Genomic DNA, 16,954 nt, shown 5'->3' with positions numbered 1-16,954 from the left:
AACATTCATACATACCCTTAAATTTAAGTTATTCTGACTTGACGTTGCTCAAATCCAATGTATTCAGCTGTTTGCTTCTCTAATGCCAAGATTTTTCTTTAAAAGGTAGAATAAACCAAATTTTCTCAGTATTGCTACAAACTGTTAACTGGACACATTTGAATTTGGAGATGGAACTGAAATGGTCTTGAGGTACTAGAGAAGATCAAGTTATCACATAAACAAAGTACAGAGCTGAGAACATGTTTTAAATCTTTCCACTAACTGAATTTTATTGACTAAAATTTTAGTAGGCAAGTATGTTTATGTTTATGACTTTTAGCTTTAACAACATCATAAGTCAAACTCACTGATATATGTTGAGCCTTCTGTCTATGATTCCTTTAACCTAGAGGATTGCTGAGCTAGGACTAATTTCTTCAAAGGGGGCAGGGGAGGGGAACCCAGGTGAGAGCTGAGATTGCTCCTGACTGAGAAAGGCAGCTCTGAAAGGGTCTCAGATTTTAGCAGCAGCAGTTGAACCATGGGCATAGTATCAGCTTGCCTGAGATCTCTTCAATAATCATGGCACAAGATTCAAACCCAAGCTCTCTTCACTTCAAAGCTCATGTCTTCCCCACCATATTCTGCTTCTTTATGTGAATACAACTTTGTTCAGGGTTACAAAAAAAGCCCTAATTCTAAAATTCCTATGGCTTGGGTGGGAGGGGACTTAGATGACTTAGCATAGCCAAGAGACACCAGTTTCATGGAGTTTGGTGGAAGAAGAGTTCTATATCAGTGTGGAAAAAGTGCATGCCATCTTTGTCTTTGTTCTTTCTTGAGCTCTTCCCTTTCTTGGGTGATAGACTTGGTCAATGTCTAATGAGGACCGCTGGGTATTATTTTCTGCTCATCAAATGATTCTTACAGCTGAGGAGCTGATTGGTACGTAAATAAACAGTTAAGTCTCATGAACTCACTGCAGTTATTCCTAAAGGGTGATAAAACATTTGTATTTATGTGTAGCTTGGCACTTTAGTTAAACTGTGTTCCTCACTTTGCTTTATTTTAAAGCAGAATATCTTTAAAGAGGATAATTAATCCTGCTTTTTTTTTCCAACCTAAGCCCATTTAGTCCTTCTACTCATTATGCAAGGACTCAAATGGCTATGTCTACAAAAGTGAGACAAGGCAGAATCAATGCTCTTGCAGTCACCTCCTCTTTGTCCATCTCCACTTCTGATGGAGAGGCTCCCAGAACATACTGCAGTGAAGGTTACATTGCGAGAGATGAACAACATTTGCAAAAGAGGTCTTTTTGCCTTGGAAAAGCTCCATTCTTTAAAAAAATGTGAACATCAAGGTTAAGTAGAACTCATTAGCCCAGCCTTTAAGGATGACATCAGGATAAAGTTGGGCTCATGAGAAGAGAATTAGAGGTAGATATAGTGACATGAAAATAAGGAGGAAAACAAGGTGCCTATGAAAGTGGGGGGCTCACCACAAATACAAAGGTAACCCTTTGGGAAAAGTAAAGAAATCTTTGCACATCCTCAGAACTCTGAATGCCTTACTGATGCTGTATGATTGGGTCTTAATGATAGTGAACTGAATCAGTCACACCAGGTTGGGTCCATAGGAGAATCTGTCTTTGCTAAACATGTCAATATCACTGAAGCAAAGGAACTTGGAATTTTCTTTAAGACGTGGGACTTTTTAACATATCTGGCCCAAGCTTTTTCTTCTTGTCACTCCATACACTGTGTTCCATATGCCAAATAATTTAAGGAACCCAAATGGGCCATGTTCTCCTACATTTCATTGTCCTGTACCTCCTGTCCTGTACAGCAAAGCAGTCCCATTGGTCTTTCTTCTCCTCATTACCAATATAGGTAACACTTTTGAAGCTGCTTCTTCAGAAAACCTTCGTTCATCAAAACTGCCTCAACGGTCATGTTTGTTTGATTTCCGAAGTTCCTGTAATTACCTGTATTGTAACACTCATTGCTGTATTTTACTTGCTTGTGTAACTAATTGTCCATATTCTGCACTAGACAACAAGCTCCTGTAAGTCAGGTACCATATCTGTTTACATAGCATTCACATCTCCTTCAGTAAGTGACATTAGCAGATAAACAATACCTATTAAATGAATAATCAAGCTTCTGAAATACTAAAGTTAAAAACAGTAGGAGCTACGTTATATAGACTAAACATTGACTTTGCTATAGAATTTAATGTAACCCAGGCACTACATTATCCTCAAGCCTTAGATTGGTTGAAGAAAGAAAACAAAAGAAACACGGTTGTGCAGAAGCAGACAAATCTTTTTGGAAAGCATTTGAAAATGCATTCCCCCTCTACAGTGTGTTCGCAGTGTGGGCAAATTCACTGCCTTGTCGTACTTTCTGAAAATAAAGAGCTGTTACACTAAGCTGAATTATTTATAAATTGTGTACTTGCTCAGGTGAGAACAGACTTTCACTATCATAAGGACCCTTCCTTGGTGCTCTCTATCTATGGAATCCAAGACCTTTCTTGAAAGGACTTTTCTTCAGGACACTAAAGTATAAAGCCACCTGTTTATGACTCATTGAAATTTCTTACTCCATCCCTCTTGCTAGTGATCATGGGTCCTCAGAGGTTAGTCTTGGTATCCTTGGATAAAGAGCATGAAGCAAGGGTGGCTGAACCAGAGTTTGAACCCAGATGCTCTTTCCACTAAGCATGCACCTTTCCATTAGATAACACCTCCCTCTTACCCCAGACAAGCAGCTCCAGTGCATCACTTCCTGGAGCATAAATATACCTTAACTTTACCTACCACTTGAGTGTCCTTGTGTAGCGTTCCTACCCGGAATGTGCTGTTCCCTTTCATCTTCCTCTGTTGAACCCCTCCCATTTCTCAATGCCTGGCTCCAAAAGCCTTTGGAAGATTCTGCTCTTATGCTCCCACTGGAATGAATATTTTAGTACCACTTGTCTATTCTGCAATATAGTTGGTCCTTACATTGTTTTCTTCTGCTGATAGACCAAACTCTTTAAGAACAAGTTCTTAGTCTTATCTACTTCTAGATTCCTCACATTACTCAGCAAGTTATTTCATAAATGTTTGTGGAGCTGATTTCTTTGTGAAGCAGGTGTGCCCTTTCATTCTGTTAATATACATTAGAAAACTAAATCTTTTGAAAAGTTGTGGTATGACCCTAAGGGCAGTAACAGTTCCTAGAAACTTTCTAAAATCCTTATAAAATGATTTATTATAAATTATTTCCCCAATAAAATGATTGACTAGCTTAATTATACCTTTAAAAGAGAATTAACAGTGATCTTGTTCTAACAACTGCCACTCTAGTACTGTATCTGTCACATAGTACTATGATAGATAAAGTGATCTAGAAATAAAAAAGGATACAATTGATAATTAATCAAACTGTGGAGTTTCAGTATTTAAAAACATGCACATTAAAATTAAATTATTTTAAAGATCAAAGAAAACTTTCATCATACTGAATATTAAGGAACAAATAGGAAGTGTGATGACTCAAGTTTGCCCTGAGGGGGATGGGCCGTCAGTTGCAAATTGTGGAATTTCCTCTGACATAATGAAAAGATGAGCGTGCATAAGTTCTCTAGTGCTGTGATGATATAAAAAGCCACGGGAACACTTCATGAGGCACAAACTTTCAGAGACAGCAGAGGACACAAGCTTCTAGGACAAGAGCCAGCAAGAAACGACCAGAAGGAACCATCTCACTGTGTGTAAACATGACTTCCAAGCTGGTTCTGGCTCTCTTGGCAGCCTTCCTCCTTTCTGCAACTCTGTGTGAAGGTAAGAACATCTTTCTGACCTGCAGAGTATTCCTGTGTCTAAATGTGATCCTCAGATAGCAAAGCTATTCTTAATGCTTTGATAAAAAACATCCTTTTTATTCAGAAACAGAAGATAATCTTAGCAGTCAATTAATGTTAAATTGAAGGTTTGTAAAGATTATGTCTGTTTAACACTTAGGAAAGTATAAAGTTTGATCAACAGAGATATTCTGCTTTTATAATTTATACCATGTAGCATGCATATATTTAAAATAAATCAGTAATTTATGGTGTATCCTATCAAGAGCCACAGTATATTATCTATTATATTATCTATTAATATTGAGCAAGGTAACTCAGACAATTCTACTCCATGTAGTATTTTATTGATAAGCTTCAGACTTGTCATTAATTCTTGTTCAGTTTAAAGACAACCTGATTATAGGCCAGGTCTGTACAATTTATTATATATTTCTATTAATTCTTTCTGAAGGCAATTTCTATGTTGAGGAATCTTAGTTTACCTACTATAAATAACACTGTGGTACCACAATGGATTATGTGATATTGACCGGATAAAAATACCTTGAGGATGTTGATATTGTGCAAAGTGAACTTTAACTCTTTACATAGACAGTCATTCACTGTTGTCAGCTATGACTTTTTTAAAACGAAAAATAAAATTGAGGTCAAGGGCTAGGAGAATATCTGGCTTTTAATGTCAGGAATGAGTTTACTAGAAATATGAGGCTTTCCACACTCTCCAAATTGTCATATTGGAATTAAAGAGGAAATAGCTGGCAGAGCTGTGTCTGTTGATAAAATCAATCCTTAACCACTTTTTACCCTAACAGGTGCACTTATGCCAAGGAGTGGCAAAGAACTGAGATGTCAGTGCATAAAGACGTACTCCACACCTTTCTCCCCCAAATTTATCAAAGAACTGAGAGTTATTGAGAGGGGACCACACTGCGCCAATACAGAAATCATGTAAGTACTTTAAAAAGTGATTAGATATTTTGTTTTAGCAAACCTATAATCAAGGAAGGTGGAAATATTTAGGAAAGTTCTAGGTATTAGGATTACAGTAGTAAGTGGAACAAAACAAGATAAAAGTATTTGTCTACATGACATTTAAATATGGTAGCTTCCATATCTACTGTAAATATTATTTTGGACTTAAGACTTTATGCCTGACTTAAGAAATCATGACTTGAATGGGAAAACTAAATATTAATCTTAATCATTTCTCTCTTATTTCAGTGTAAGGCTTGTTGATGGAAGAGAGCTTTGTCTGGACCCCAAGGAAAAGTGGGTGCAGAGGGTTGTGCAGATATTTTTGAAGAGGTAAGTTACATATTTTTAAATTTAAATTCTTCATTTATCCTGAGACATATAATTCAAAGTCAGCCTACACACTTCTTTCTGCTGCTAAAAATCTTTGTGAGGTAGCTGCCGTTTGGTAAAAGAAATTGCATCAGTAGTCAGTTTGTCGTAGTCACGACCGGGAAGACCATACATAATTTGCCCAGGAAATTCTGGGTTTATACTTGTGCCCTATATTCTTAGTAAAGTTCCTTGTCACTCCCAGAAGTGTCCTGTTTTAGATGATAACTTCTCTACTCTCCCTATTTATAGTTGAGAATACAGAGCATTTCTAACACATGAATGTCAAAGATTATATTAACTTTTCATGGATATGACTTTCCTTCTTATTAAACATACTTCATCTTTAAATTTTTTAATTTAATTTTATTTTAGGGCTGAGAATCAAAATTCATAAAAAACAATTCATTCTTCATGGTATCCAAGAATTCCTTGGTGAAGATGTCAGTGAAACTTCAAGCAAATCTACTTCAACTCTTTATGTACTGTGTGAACCTGTTGTAGGGTTGCCAGATAAAATACAAGATGCCTGGTTAAATTTGAATTTCAGTAAAACAATGAATAGTTTATCATTGTACCATGGAATATCCAGAACATACTTATATGTAAAATATTATTTGTTTGAATCTACAGCAAACAACAAATATTTTTTAAATATAAGAGTTTTCCTAGACATTTCATAGAAGGATATACAAATAGCAAAATTGAGGTCAAGAGCTAAGAGAATATTTGAACTTTAATTTCAGAAATTGAATGGATTTGCTAGAATGTGATGTTTCAAACATCACGTGAAAATGATGGGGCAATTCATTTTTCTATAAAATTTAGCTGGAAATCCTGGATATTTTTTCTATTAAATCTGGCAACCCTAGTCTGGTAGCCAGGATCCACAAGTCCTTGTTCCATTGTGCCTTGGTTTCTCCTTTATTCTAAGTGGAAAAAGTATTGGCCACCATCTTACCTCTCAGGGATGTTGTGAGGACATGTGGAAGCACTTTAAGTTGTTTCATGGTAATATAAATTATTTTCAAGTGTAACTTATTTACCTATTTATTATTTATGTATTTATTTAAGCATCAAATATTTGTGCAAGAATTTGGAAAAATAGAAAATGAAGAATCATTGAATAGTTATAATGATGTTATAGCACATTTATTTTATTTTAGATACTAAATGATGTTATTAGAGAACTTTTGATCAGGGTTTTCAGATTTAACAAACAAATAAACAATCGGACACCTAGTTAAATTTTCCATTTCCAATAAACAACGAATAATTTTTCAGTATAGGTACATTATTTTTTATCTGAAATTGTAGTTGAACTAACAATCCTAGTTTGATGCTCCTGGTCTTATATTTGATACTCCTTGTCCAGCTGTGTTATGCAGCACTTTGTTGAATTATGGAATAATGAGTTAGAACAGTATTAAAACAGCCAAAACTCCACAGTCAATATTAGTAATTTCATTCTTGTTGAAACTTATTTATTATGTGCAAATAGATTATTATAATATTATTTAAATGATTGTATTTTTAATACCAGCTTTATATTTTTAACTTTAAGATGCTTTTATGTGTTCCCCCAATTTTTTTCTACTGTTTCTGATTGTATGGAAATATAAATGTAAAAAATAAAGCATTTAAAATATACTTTGTTGTCAAAGTAATCAAGTGGTTTTTTTTTTTTTAGTTTTAGCTTATTGGGAATCTCTTTGTTTATATTTAAAATTACACTTTGATTTAGAAAACTTAAATGTTTCCCCTTAGTATTTTGTTTACTGTGTGGGAAATTTCAAACTTTTATTTTTAGAAAAACAGAACTCCTTTCCAGAAATGTATTATAAACAGTAGTGTCCTCCATAGAATGTTAGAAATGTTTTCAACTCCCCACTGTGTACTACTTTGCTAATAAGGCTGTCTTCAGATTTTGATTAACCAGTTTGTATGGCTACATACTTTAGCATAGCTGGATCTATACAAGAAAAGAGAGCACATATGCTAAGTCATTTATTAGTAACTTAGGAGTAAAACTGACACAGGTGAGGTGAAGAAGTTTAAAATATGGTTAAAGACTAAACATATTTGCAAACAAATCAAACAATACCCTGAGAAGTAAAAACATAATTAACTAAAACATTCAGTAGATAAATGTTATAACAAATTAGACACAGTTGAAAATAAAATTAGAAAACTAGAAAATAGAACCAAAGAACTTTATATGGAATTCTTTTAAGAGAGATAAAGAGGTAGTAATTTGGAAAAAGAAGACAAAAGGCATGGAGGATACAGGTGTAAGTTCTTATAGATGTCGAATTTGATCATCACAAACAGAAGAGAAAGGAAAGGGTCAGAGACAACATTTGAAATGACAATGGCCAAAATCTTTCTGAAAATGATGAAAAATAACAATCCACGTTTCAAAAAATCCAATTTACCAACATTTACCTTTACATTCCTACTCAAAAAACAAGGATTTTAGAACTTTCACATTTATCCACCTTCTAGCTCATATGCTGGGTATTTTAAGTGGACTTCTTTTTAAGAGCTTCACAACTCTGCTTGTATATAGGAATGTAAATTTACCTGCACATTTACCAATTCATTTGTTTTCTATTCTTTCTTGTATTATGTCTCAGGCCTTTTATATCAGTGTCTTTCTGCCACAAAGACATCCTTAGATTTAGTTCAGTGATGGTCTGCTGATGACAAATTTTCTCATTGGTTGTCCAAAGAAAGCTTAATTCCAAGTTTGTTCCTGAGAGATATTTTTGCTGGCCTATGTTCAATTTATCAGAATATTTGTCAATTGTAAACTTCTGTGCACTTAATAAAAGAATCTCAAAATAGATCATGTATACATTCTTAAAACTAGAAGGAAGGGGCAACATATAAACATACCATCTCGATAGGAGACTTACAAGAAACTCTCAGTAATCAATTGCCCAGCGACAGAAAGCAACATGGGCTTAGTGAATTTTAACAGCATATTGTCAAGCATGCTGTTAAGAGATACGTATAATACATAGTGCATAACAACTTTAGGATACATATTGTTGTGGAACTCCCCATTGACAGGACTGGCACCATAATTTGAAGAGCATAATGCAAAATAAAAATGTAGGAACTCATGTTCAAAAACTGTTAAAAATTCAGTAGTAATAGTTGTGATAGCAAAGCAATAATCAATGCATGGAACCCTTTTGAACATGAGCCTTGTACAGGTATGCAGGTCACACACCTGTGAAGCAGACTTTGCCCATAGAATATTTATGAAATTTAATCACATTCTGAGGCATAAAACGAGTGTTAGCAAATTTCAAAGAATTGAAGTTAGATAGACCAAATCATCCAAATATTTTTGATTAATTTAGAATTCGACCACAAAAATATAAGTAGTAAAAAGCCCATATGTTTGGAAAACAATAAACACTTCTAAATAAATTGTCTAAAGAAAATCCAAATGAAAATTCAAAACTTTTTAGAATGAAATTATATGAATATCGCTTATAAAAACATGTGTGCAGTAGATAGAGTAAAGCATTCCAAGAGACACTCATGCTCTAATTCTGAAACCTTTGAATATGTTACCTTACACAGCCAGAGACTTTGCTGGTGGGATATGTTAAAGATTTCAAGATTGGGGATTATCCAGTGGTATCTGTGTGGGCCTGATGTAATTGATGTAATCATAAAGTTCTTTATAGAGGGAGTCAAAGATGGTCAGATACAGAGAAGAGGTGCAAGAGAAAAGAAGTGTTACAAGGAAAAGCCCAGGAGTCAAAGAATGCAGGTGTCTTTAGAAGCTGGAAAGGCAAGGAAATGGATTCCCTCCTAGAGGCTCCAGAAAGAACATAGCATACCTATACTTTGAATTGAGAACTTCTGACCTTCAGAATGCTAAGATTTATAATAATACATTGGTAGTGTTTTATGGTAACTTTCTTTTTTTTTTTTCTTTTTTGAGACAGAGTTTTGCTCGTTACCCAGGCTGGAGTGCAATGGCGTGATCTCGGCTCACTGCAACCTCCACCTCCTGGGTTTAGGCAATTCTCCTGCCTCAGCTTCCCGAGTAGGTGGGATTACAGGCATGCACCACCATGACCAGCTGATTTTTTGTATTTTTAATAGAGACGGAGTTTCACTATGTTGACCAGGATGGTCTCGATCTCTTGACCTCGTGATCCACCCGCCTGGGCCTCCCAAAGTGCTGGGATTACAGGCTTGAGCCACCGCGCCTGGCCCTTATGGTAACTTTCTTTAGCAGCAATAGAAAACATAAAATGCTTCATGAAATTAATTTAATATTGCTAGTATCTTATACTTATTTATATTAGAAAAAAAGAATAAGGGTAGCAAAATAATGAATTAGAAAAGTAATAAAGAAATGATCAATCACTAATAAATCAGCAGGATTTACACAAGTTGGTTGTTTTTGAAAGATTAACAAAATTGATAAAATTAAATTGAAAATGAAACTATGATTAACACTAAATTTGAAAACAGACTAATGAACATATTTTATAATAGCATATTTCTAAATCTAACTCAAGAATTTAAAAAACCTATAAAATTTATTAATAATCAATCAATATTTTAAAATATTTCTACTAAAAAGATGAATAAGCCACAAAATTTTATCACAATTCATTTACAAAAACACATACAAATTTTTTAAGGAGCACAGTATTAAGAAGATAAAAACAATGTTTAAAAATTTTAATGCATCATAACAAAGAAATGTAAAGTAATTTAAATAACTGAAGATCGACTAATGAAATTCACTATATTAAGATAGTAAAGGAGAAAAAGCTTTCTCATCTCAATGGGTTAAGAAACAACCTGAGATATGGCTTAACAACCAATCATGTTAAAGGAAAAAAACTTCTAGGAATGAGAATCGCTTGAATCCAGAAGGTGAGGGTTGCAGTGAGGCAAGATTGCGCTACTGCACTCCAGCCTGGGCAAAAAATTCAGTCTCAAAAAAAAAAAAAAATTACAACAAAGCAAACAAAAATCATGGCATACTCAAGATTTAAGGGTTAATTTTAAAATGGTAATATTTACAATTGAAACAAAACCAGTTTTCATTCTCACCACTTCCATCCGATTCTTTATTGAAAGTCCTGGGCAATGCAGGGAGATAGAAACAAATATTTTAAAAAGTAACAATTGGGAAAGAAAAAAATGAAAGAAAAATAATTTGTAGGTTATATAATTTAAAAGTAGATCTCAGAATAATATATAAAGAAAATTGATTAACTTAAAAAAACTTTGCTGGGTATGAAAACAATTTATAAAAACCAATTGCTTCTCTGTACACCAGGAACAATTAGAAAAGGCAGCTTAAAGCATATGATGTAAATTAGCATCATTACTTAAATCAACAGAAAATAAATCTAACAAAACTGTATAAGAAGTTTGGGAAGAAAATTATTATACTTTATTAAATCCCCCAAGACTGGAGATGATCCTGCAGAAACCTTGGAAGACAACCTAGGCAATACCATCCTGGACATAGAAATGGGCAAAGATTTCATGACAAAGATACCGAAAGCAAATCAATGAAAGCAAAATTTGACAAATTGGATGTAACTAAACCTTAGAGCTTCTGAGCAGCAAGAGAAGCTATCAACAGAGTAGACAGACAATCTACAGGATGAGAGAAAATATTTGCAAACGATGCATTTGACAAAGGTCTAATATCCAACATCTATAAGGAACTTAAACAAATTTGCAAGAAAAGGACAACCCGATCAAAAAATGAGCAAAAGACATGAACAAATACTTTTCAAATGAAGAGATCCTTGTGTCCAACAATCATATGAAAAGAAGATCAACACCACTGATCATTAGAGAAATGCAAATCACAAACACAATGAGATACCATCTCACAGAAATCAGAATGGCTACTATTAAAAAAATAAAAAAACGGATGCTGATGAGGTTGTGGAAAAAAACTAATGCTTATATACTGTTTGTGGGACTGTAAATTAGTTCAATCATTGTGAAAGGCAGTGTGACAATTCCTTGAAGAGCTAAAAAGCAAAACAACCATTTGATCCAGAAATCCCATTACCACATGTATACCCAGTGTAATATAAATCATTCTACCATAAAGACACATGCACATGAATATTCATTGCAGCACTATTCACAATAGCAAAGACATGGAATAAACCTAAATGCCCATCAATGATAGATTGGATAAAGAAAGTATGATACATATACACCATAAAATACTGTACATCCATTAAAAAGAACAAGATTATGTCTTTTGCAGGAACGTGGTTGGAGCTAGAGGCTATTATCCTTAGCAAACTAATGAAGAAACAGAAACCCAAATACTGCAGGTTCTTACTTATAAGTGTAAGCTAATTGTGAGAACTCCTGAACACAAATAAGGGAACAAGAGACACCAGGGTCTACTTGAGGGTGGAAGGTGGGAGGAGGGAGAGTAGCAGAAAAGGTAATTATTAGGTACTGGGCTTAATACATAGGTGATGAAATAATCTGTATAACAAACCCCTGTGACAGGAGTTCACTTATGTAACAAACCCACACATGTACCCCCAAACCTAAAATAAAAGTTAAAAAAAAGACATCAAAGGAGACCTAAAAATAAAGTAAATATAACATGTTGTATGGATTGAAAATAAATCTTGTAAAACAGATGTCACTTCTTCCCCAATTAACTTATAGATGCAATGCAATTCTAATACAGTTTTCAAAATCTGTGTGTGTTAACTTGTCAAGACAATTTTAAAATTTGTCTTGAAGTGAAAGGTTCAAGAATATCTGAAACATCTTTAAAGAAGAACAAGGTGAGACATACTCTTATTAAAGCATTGGAGTCTCCTTCCCCGTAGTCTTTAGAGAAAATTACACCTGTTGGCCTTGATGGAAAGAGTTAGACTAGGTGGCTTATTTAACTGATTCAAAGCCAATAAATCTATGTGAAACTCTGGTATTAGTGAGACTTCTAAAGACTGCAAGAAACACATAGGCTTGAATACTTTCATTAATCAGGTTTGCACATTCCAGATGATCTGAAGTCACAAAGAGTTATCTTTTTCTTTCATATTTAGAAAATATGCTATACGACATTTAGAGTGAGAAAGAAAGTCCTCTCTTGTTTTCTCACTAGTTCACAAACCTGCTTTTCCTATGTCATTTAGCTTCCTACAATTGCTCTGGTCTCTTACAATTCTCAGTGCATATTAACACAGGTATTCAACATAATAGAATCAATGAAAGATTTATAAGTGATGCACCAGCAGGAGCCAACTGAAAATTCCACCTCCCATTCACTGCTCAGGAACAACTTCATTGTTTCCCTTTAGGGGAGGCTTTTTTCCTCCCTATATTTCTTCTTATCCTGTGTTGTCGGGCTTTTTTTCCTCAGAGCTCTGTCTAAATTTTATTTCCATATTCTCCTCTTTAAATTAAAGATCCCTTGTCCCACTCCCATATTGCAGTTTCTCATCTTGTGTATCTCATTGATAAGTAAATAAAACAGATAGAAATAAGTAAGTTTAATAAAATTTTGCTAGGAAATATACCAAACTTCTTTGTGTGAAAGTTGATCATATGAATCAGATCATTTTTGTCACTCAACTAAAACAGAGTTGAGAGGCCAGCTAAAGCTGCGTGCTACAACCTGAAGCCAGTTTGATCTAACAACTACAGAAACCTGCTGCAACTCCCTGACTAGATTTGCCCACTGCTATCATTTACCAATCAGAATTTGCCAGATCCTTAAAATCTTTAGTGCTAATGAAATTTCTCTAAGAACAATACATAATATTTTCCCATTTTATAAAACTTTTAACCTTCTTGTTATCCAGAAAACACACTTTCACTTATAGTAAAGAGTATGCCTCCCATATCTATAGATTAAAAAATAAAAATAAAAAAGAAAGCTCTATTCCTTTACCTCTACAGATCTCATGGTCTTTGGTTAACATTTGGAAGCAGGCAGGTAGGGTTATCTAATCTAACTAGCCTAAACTTCCATGAGCGTTTAGAGTCTAAAGCATGAGTAGGAGTTAGTCACACAAAGGGAAGAAGGATGTGTAGGAAAGAAATATAGATAGTGAGAACAAATAACCTACAGGCAAGAGCTTGACATGATTTAAGAAATGAAAGAATTTCAGTACGACTACAGTTTGTCATGAAACAGAAGAAGTGCTAACAGCTAAAGCTAAGACAATGGATGATGCATTGCTCTAAAGGTCTTAGAGTTAGAACTGAAAACTTTTAGTACATCTCAATTTGCCTCATTTTAAATTGTGAGCATTACATGCCATTCTTCCTCTGAGGTGTTTCCAAATGGAAGTGGAGGCCACAAAACAACCTAAAGTGTTTAATCTTAGGAACTTCTTGGTGCCATGGCTGAGGCAGGAGAATTGCTTGAACCCGGGAGGCGAACGTTGTGGTGAGCTGAGATCATGCCACGGCACACCAGCCTGGTGATAGAGCAAGACTCTCTCTCTCAAAAAAAAAAAAAAAAAATTTCTTACGCTAAACAAAACCTCTTAATGTGAAATTTTAACATCATATTAATATCATCAGTATCCTACCTTAAAAGCAAGGGGAGGCCGGGCGCGGTGGCTCAAGCCTCTAATCCCAGCACTTTGGGAGGCCGAGGCGGGTGGATCACGAGGTCAACAGATCGAGACCATCCAGGTCAACATGGTGAAACCCCGTCTCTACTAAAAATTACAAAAAGTTAGCTGGGCACGGTGGCACGTGCCTGTAATCCCAGCTACTCAGGAGGCTGAGGCAGGAGAATTGCCTGAACCCAGGGGGCGGAGGTTGCGGTGAGCCGAGATTGCGCCATTGCACTCCAGCCTGGGTAACAAGAGCGAAACTCCATCTCAAAAAAAAAAAAAAAAAAAAGCAAGGGGAACATTTCCGTACCAATTTGGTGCATCTTAATAATGAATACTTTTAAACACTACTTCTCAATTTCATCTTTATCACCTTTAAAATATGCCAGATAATTTCTTCACTCTCATCTGTATTGTAACTGTCTGCAATACAGTGAAGTATTCCATCTAAAAGGCAATCAAGTAGGTCAAACTGAAAATGTGGCATCATGTAAATAAGCCAAAAAATATGAAAAATGAAAAAGAGAGGGAGAAAGTGACAGTATGAGTGAGAAAAGAAAAGCTGAGCAATTTACTGAACTAAAATATTTTGCTTTATTTTTCTTCAATAATAATAGCAGTGTATATAGATGGTTATATATATATAGGTATGCATATAAATGTGTATTTATTTGTATAGACCCAGCCTTAGAAACAAACTACATGAAAGGTATTATCACATACCTTAGATCTATTTGTGTGATCTTCAAATTACATGTCAAATTTTACTGAATGGAAGCATGAATTTAAATATACAGAAACACACAAAATAAATAAATAGGCCAGGCTCAGTGGCTTATGCCTGTAATCTCAGCACTTTGGGAGGCCGAGGCAGGTGGATCATGATGTCAAGAGATCGAGGCCATCCTGGTCAACAAGGTAAAACCCCATCTCTACTAAAAATACAAAAAATATTAGCTGGGTATGGTGGCTCGCACCTGTAGTCCCAGCTACTCGGGAGGCTGAGGCAGGAGAATTGCTTAAACCCAGGAGACGGAGGTTGTGGTGAGCCGAGATCGTGCCATTGCACTCCAGCCTGGGTAACAAGAGTGAAACTCCATCTCAAATAAATAAATAAAAAGATAAATAAAGTGTTCACCTTAAAATACATTACATGTAAAATACCATAATACCTATGTTGTATATACAACTTACAAAATGAAGAATTTTCACAATTGCCATTTTTTTGCTAGAAGTATATCCAAAAATAGATTCATCAGTTGAAGTATGTAAGCAAAAATACTTTATTTTCAAGATTTTGTTAAATAAGAAATTATTTTTATTACAATAAATCTATTTTGATACTCAGTTTATATTTCAACACTTGAGAAGGATGAAAAATTATTTTCCTTTTGGCTTGTAATAATAATACAGCAAGTGAAAATTGCTTAAGAATGTATTATCTCTGCAATAACAACAAAAAGTCTAAGAAACCAGCCATTTCTCCTTTACTCATTTTAAAAGACATCCAGATATCAACTGTCTCAATTTGGTAACCATCAACTGAATTTGTTGAAGTCACAGAAAACAAATAGAAACTTTTCCAACACACCAGAGTAAATTGTCAATTCTGTCTCACAAGATTTTCAAAAAAGAAAATCAAGAATTCTCCAAATGATTACTTAAGTCAAGTAATTCAACTCTTACAATGAGTGGAGAAAGAGGGATTTCTATGTACTTTGCATTCCACAAAAATTAAACTGAATAGACAAAGGTAACTCTTGATGAAAAACAAAAAAGGGAAAACATTCACAGAAGTTTCCACACACAGTTTCTTTCAGATGTATCTAGATGAATATTCTAGTAACTTTGTAAAAGACTATAGTGCAAGATATGAAAGTAAACTTAATGTCCCAAACTTCTATTTCATAGGGCATAGTTTATCTTACATTTTAATCATGTTATGATGTGAGTCCACTGTCTTCCTCTTAATTTAATCTGCTACTCACTGCATTCTACTTTGCTTTCACACTTCAATTTTTAATGTTCCTCCAAAGGAAGGATTATGGGGAAAATAAGCCGGTATTTCTGCCTAAATTTATCTTTTTCTATTTGCTTTCAAAGGTACCCACCATCCCTCTTATGGGAATCCCATTTTGAAACATGTTATTTTTTTCTTTTGTGTATAACTTCCTTTATTTAACATAATGCTTTTAAAAATTTTAAACATGTTATTAAAGAGACAACTCATTCCTAGCCACCTCTCTGCCAGTTTCCAGCAGCCCTGCTCCGATGTAGGTGAATCATCCTCCTCACCAACTTCTCACACTTGTTTTACTCTCCTTAGTATGTGCTAGTCACGCTTTGTGAACAGTTTCTTCCTGAACTTTCTTATTTAGGAAACAAGAAATATTTTGTTAATATTGATCCCATTGAAAAATTTCTGAATATTTTTTGAAAATCATATTCCAAGATCCTTTTGTAAAGCTTGAATGAGGCCTAGAGTTGGTCAAGGACATTTGTAAAATATAATGCTTTATTCTGAATAGAGAGAAAAATCTTAGTATTTTTTTTCTTTTTCTATCTTCCTGACCCATCTTATCCATCTTATGTTGTGAGTTAGTTTTAGAGGCTTCTGTGCAGCTATGAAAAGGACTACGACTTCTACTTCTAAGTCTGTTTTCTAGCACTAAATTTCTATCCAAAATAATCTTTTTAATCTCCTAGTTTACTAAAATTGTTTCATTTTTGTTTATCTCAAAATGGAGAGAAGAGTTACTAGTAACAAGTACTTAGTATTATTTGTTATCTCTTTCACATATAATGTCACATAGATTCTATATAAGCTCTTTGTATGTGTTTCAATCTATATATATCCTTTTCATTATCTAAAATCTTTTAAAACTGTATATATATATATATATATATATATATATATTTTTTTTTTTTTTTTTTTTTTTGAGATGGATTTTCACTCTTGTTACCCAGGCTGGAGTGCAATGGTGTGATCTCGGCTCACCACAACCTCCGCCTCCTGGGTTCAAGCAATTTTCCTGCCTCAGCCTCCCGAGTAGCTGGGATTACAGGCATGCACCACCATGCCCAGCTAATTTTTCGTATTTTTAGTAGAGGCGGGGTTTCACCATGTTGACCAGGATGGTCTCGATCTCTTGATCTCGTGATCC

The 16,954-nt window shown here is 34.5% G+C and overlaps 1 protein-coding gene across 1 annotated transcript; it reads left to right on the top strand.

The window, feature by feature from the left end:
* The first annotated feature begins 3,657 nt into the window (after positions 1-3,657).
* On the top strand, positions 3,658-6,831 carry CXCL8 (C-X-C motif chemokine ligand 8). Its single transcript, XM_002745733.6, has 4 exons — positions 3,658-3,814; positions 4,650-4,785; positions 5,059-5,142; positions 5,557-6,831. Exons 1-4 carry the CDS (start codon positions 3,751-3,753, stop codon positions 5,576-5,578), a joined length of 306 nt encoding a protein of 101 aa, XP_002745779.2. The 5' UTR covers positions 3,658-3,750; the 3' UTR covers positions 5,579-6,831.
* The last annotated feature ends 10,123 nt before the right edge of the window (positions 6,832-16,954 follow it).

Source organism: Callithrix jacchus, chromosome 3 (assembly GCF_049354715.1).
Source record: "Callithrix jacchus isolate 240 chromosome 3, calJac240_pri, whole genome shotgun sequence".
NCBI classification, from domain to species: Eukaryota; Metazoa; Chordata; class Mammalia; order Primates; family Cebidae; genus Callithrix; species Callithrix jacchus.
This window is presented reverse-complemented; position numbering and strand designations above follow the sequence as displayed.